This window comes from Lolium rigidum, chromosome 7 (genome assembly GCF_022539505.1).
Source record: "Lolium rigidum isolate FL_2022 chromosome 7, APGP_CSIRO_Lrig_0.1, whole genome shotgun sequence".
In the NCBI taxonomy this organism is placed as follows: Eukaryota; Viridiplantae; Streptophyta; class Magnoliopsida; order Poales; family Poaceae; genus Lolium; species Lolium rigidum.
The window spans coordinates 122,886,161-122,890,079 of record NC_061514.1 but is presented as its reverse complement, the minus strand read 5'-3'; the positions used below and the strand labels follow the sequence as shown (position 1 = coordinate 122,890,079).

Genomic DNA, 3,919 nt, shown 5'->3' with positions numbered 1-3,919 from the left:
CTAGTAGTGCGAAGGGGAAAAAAAATCTAGAACGTCTAGTTAACTACTACTAATTCTCCCCACTTAGCTGAAATGTTGCCCACTTAGCTGGCTTTTCTTTAAGTATGTCCAAATTTTTATTGTACTGCACATTCCACTTCCACATCCCTCTTTTTTTATTTCTAGTTTACATACTTTCTCGACCTTTTTACTTATGTCTTGGCATTTTTCTTAAGATTTAAGTTTTCATCTCTCGTGGTTCTGCATACAAGAACAGTCACATCGAGGCGTGTCATATTAAAATACGAGACACAACCACCACTATTTTTCTCGAGTCAGCTGTATACTATTCACCGAAAAGGTCAGTTGTTTACTACGCTTAGAAGTACTAGACTGACAAGTTATGTCACGTTTTGTTCAATCTTACTTCACAGTCAACCTCCCGTGCAACCCAGCCTAGGAGAATGCTTCAAAGAAACCAGGTTGGTGCATGGCTTCATATACAAAAGCAGTTTGTTGATATCTTAATGTGATGTGTACCGATTGTCACTTTCTCATTTTATAAGTTTCGCGCAGATTGATAAGATTGAAGTTGAGCAGAACTCCGCACAAGAAAGCAACACAAGGAGGTGGCCACAAGTTAAGCAAGAAACTCATAAAAGGGTAGCTTCGAAGTAGAAGAAACCTGAGTTCCTTAAGATCTCACTCATGGCGATCCTCATATCTTCCATTGCTTCCAAGGCCTTGGCGCTATACACTCCAGAGGTTTCTCGGCATCGACGGAGCACAGTTCTATCTTCATCAGCTCATCGTCGGCAAATCTTTACCGGCTTATCCATGAAGTCTTGGGGCATCAACGGCAATGTCCCGCCAACAAGAGGAGCAACGCAGTAAGTGTATACTCCTATCTTGTTTCCCTCTAAGCTTCTTGTTCTTGGGTAGCGACTAGCTTGTTTCTTGTGTGATAATATCAAACATAATATTTTTATTGTACGCTACTGCACAAGATTGTTCCATAAATTCCACCTCTTTTGTTCAGAATCCCTGCAGCTGTCCCAGGCCCCGAAAAACTGCTAAGAGGAAACCTCCCAATACCCAACATGCCTCATTGGTGAGTGCAGAAATGCTACGGTTGCGCGCATTTCTTGTCCGCATATTTCTGAATATGTTTCGTCGATTTAATTTACCTCTTATATTCAGGGTTACGTTGGTTGTTGGTGCCGTTTTAGTTGCAATTCCTATTTACAGAAAGATAAGAGCACTGGAAGGTAAATCGAGATCAGAAGTCCACCACTTGTATGTATGATATCGATCTTATCGTGTATTTTGATCTCAACTTCTCTCCGTGGATGTAAATCACATATGTAGGTAAGGTGGAGAAGACGGCAGAGGTAGCACTCGAGGTGATCGACACGGTAGCTGAAGCTGCCGAGAAAGTCGCCGGCGAAGTGTCCGAAGCATTTCCCGACAATGAAAAGCTCAAGGAGGCGGCATCCAGGATCAAGACCATCGCAGATGCGATCGAGGAGGATGCCGAGAAAGCCGAGGCCCTAATCCATAAGGTTAGATTTATTGCCTAGTTTATTAGTTCCCATTTTGGCTTTCTGTGAATCCAAGGTACGTCAGCGTTTGGATTACGGCAGCTGCTTTTCTTAGATGATTACGGCAGCTGCTGATGTTACTGAAAGTTGCTTAGCAGCTGCTCATGGCGCATCCGTGCAAGTTACCTGTTCTCTCTTGCTACTCCGCTAGTTGGAGATACGTGTTGACTTGTTAAGCAGTGCTGCTACATGTGCAGGATAAGTGTCAAAAGAAATAAAACCACTAAATAAGAGTAAAAGAAAGTTGCATCAAGATCAATATAGTATTAGAAGGCAAGTACTATCTGATTAAGTTCTTCTGGAATTTCTGTCGGTCAACAGTTCTAAAATTTGACAATCTACAAAGAGAGAACTACTAGCATCCAAAGCATAAAACCATATTTATCATCAAAACTTCAAAAGTACTTTTAGAATGTGTATTGTTTTGGTTTTGTTAAATTTATATTCATTTGAGAATTTCTTAGTTCTCTTCTATAATATATGATACACACCTTCCACTTCCAGGGTGTATTCTGAATAAAGAACTTCTTAGTCCTGAATCAATGCACAAAAAGCCAATACCCGATGTTGAGAATCTTGCAATATTTCTTTACCTTTTACTTTGAGAACAAACACTATTTTCTGGCGCTAGATGATCAATTTTTATAGCATTGTGAACATTTTATTTCATATATATGTATATATATGATTTTTTTATAAAACCGACTAAGATGGCTAGCCCTATTATTTTTATGTCAGAAAGCATGTTTGCACAAAAATAATTGTAAAAGTTATTTAAAAGATCGTGTCAATGTTTCATAGACTATATTAATTTCGATCAGAAGTACTAGCACTTAGTAAAGGTATGTCATTATATGAAGACACTTTTTGTCATCTATAACTTTTCGCTGATTTCTTGCAGGTTGACGAGATAGTGAAAGAGGTCGAATCCGTAGTGGATCCTATCATCGACAGACTCGGGAATGAGGGACCGGGGGGTCATACAGAAATAACCCAAGGGGAAGATAGAAACGACATGGCGAAGAAAAGCAATTAACAGAGTTACTAAGGGCAAATGCAGATGTCATTTTGTCTTTATCTCATTTTCTGTTTGTGGACCTGTGTTTGTATAGTTTCCGTGTATCAGAAAAAGGTACTCCCTCCGGTCCATATTAATTGACTCTAATGTGGATTTATCTAGACACATTTTAGTTCTAGATACATCCATATTGAAGTTAATTAATATGAATCGGAGGGAGTAAATAAAATTACTCTGAACTGTCCGAGTGTCGTGGTATCGTCACGGCATATGCCATAGGGTGGCTAATCGAAGGTGGTTCCTGAGGGATCTCACGGCGGTATCCGGATGCGAGTATGGGGACGAGCGACACGGCGACGTACCCAGGTTCGAGGCCCTCCGATGGAGGTAAAACCTCTACTCCTGCTAGAGTGTATATGATGATCACACAATACAATGGTGCTCCTAGAGCTGTGTCCGGCTGCTCCTGGGAGGCTAAGGAAGACGATGGTCTCTCTCACAGGGCAGCCCTAAGGGTGGAATGAAGTGAGAATGATCGATCCCCTACACGAGAGGGGGTAGTGCGGCTTATATAGGCACCGGCACTTTACATATAAGACCCTATAGTTTGCGGCCGGCTTGGCCGGCTCCGGCTTCCGCTCCTTCCCGAGGCGGTGACGTCGGGAGCCGTTGAGGCCTCATGGCCTGTCCCATCCGGCTGCCGAGGTCGGCGGTATGGAGAGGAGGTGTCCCTGTCGCCATCGCCCATCGTAGCCGGCACGGATCGTCGTAGGCCATGATGGCCTGTCCGGCGCGCGGCACTATTGCTCCACGGTGCCCCGCGCTTTACGGAAGATGAAGTCGGCGTGGACTTTGGGAACCCGGATCACCAACCCGGTTCCTTCCGAGTGCAAGACTCGCCAGCCTCGAGTCGGTCCGAGGTACAAACCCCTAGTCGGATATGGCTTGTAGAAGCCGGCCCAGCTACGGCATTGGCGGCCGTAGCCGGGCCGACTAGGACCTAGAGCCGGCCGGCTTCCGGACCAGCCGGCCACGGCGCCGGCCGGCTGCTCCTCGGCCGGCCTTTGCCGCGAGCCGGCCAGTGGCCAGCCGGCTGCTCTGCGTCCATTGCCCTACCCGGGGTCTTCCCCCCGACATTAGCCCCCGAAGCTGGCAAGGTCCTGCGTTTAGAAGGACCTAGGCAGGTTTTCCTGGCTTCTTGAATATACTTGGCGGCACTTGGAGGGGCCGACTGAGAATTTCCATTCAGCCGGCTGCGCCCTCATCCGGCTCGTTCTTGCCGGCTGCTTCTAGCCGGCCGCTATTTACACTTACGCAGCTT

At 45.5% G+C, this 3,919-nt stretch overlaps 1 protein-coding gene across 1 annotated transcript; it reads left to right on the top strand.

The window, feature by feature from the left end:
- The first annotated feature begins 665 nt into the window (after nt 1-665).
- On the top strand, nt 666-2,695 carry LOC124669740. Its single transcript, XM_047206296.1, has 5 exons — nt 666-869; nt 1,019-1,090; nt 1,180-1,247; nt 1,348-1,541; nt 2,482-2,695. The coding sequence occupies exons 1-5, from the start codon at nt 688-690 to the stop codon at nt 2,614-2,616; spliced, it is 651 nt and encodes a 216-aa protein (XP_047062252.1). The 5' UTR covers nt 666-687; the 3' UTR covers nt 2,617-2,695.
- The last annotated feature ends 1,224 nt before the right edge of the window (nt 2,696-3,919 follow it).

Coding starts and splice junctions, on each gene's coding strand:
- LOC124669740 (XM_047206296.1), top strand. CDS start 688: ATGGCGATCCTCATATCTTCCATTGCTTCCAAGGCCTTGGCGCTATAC. Junction 1,091..1,179: donor ATACCCAACATGCCTCATTG/GTGAGTGCAGAA, acceptor TCTTATATTCAG/GGTTACGTTGGTTGTTGGTG. Junction 1,248..1,347: donor AAAGATAAGAGCACTGGAAG/GTAAATCGAGAT, acceptor TCACATATGTAG/GTAAGGTGGAGAAGACGGCA.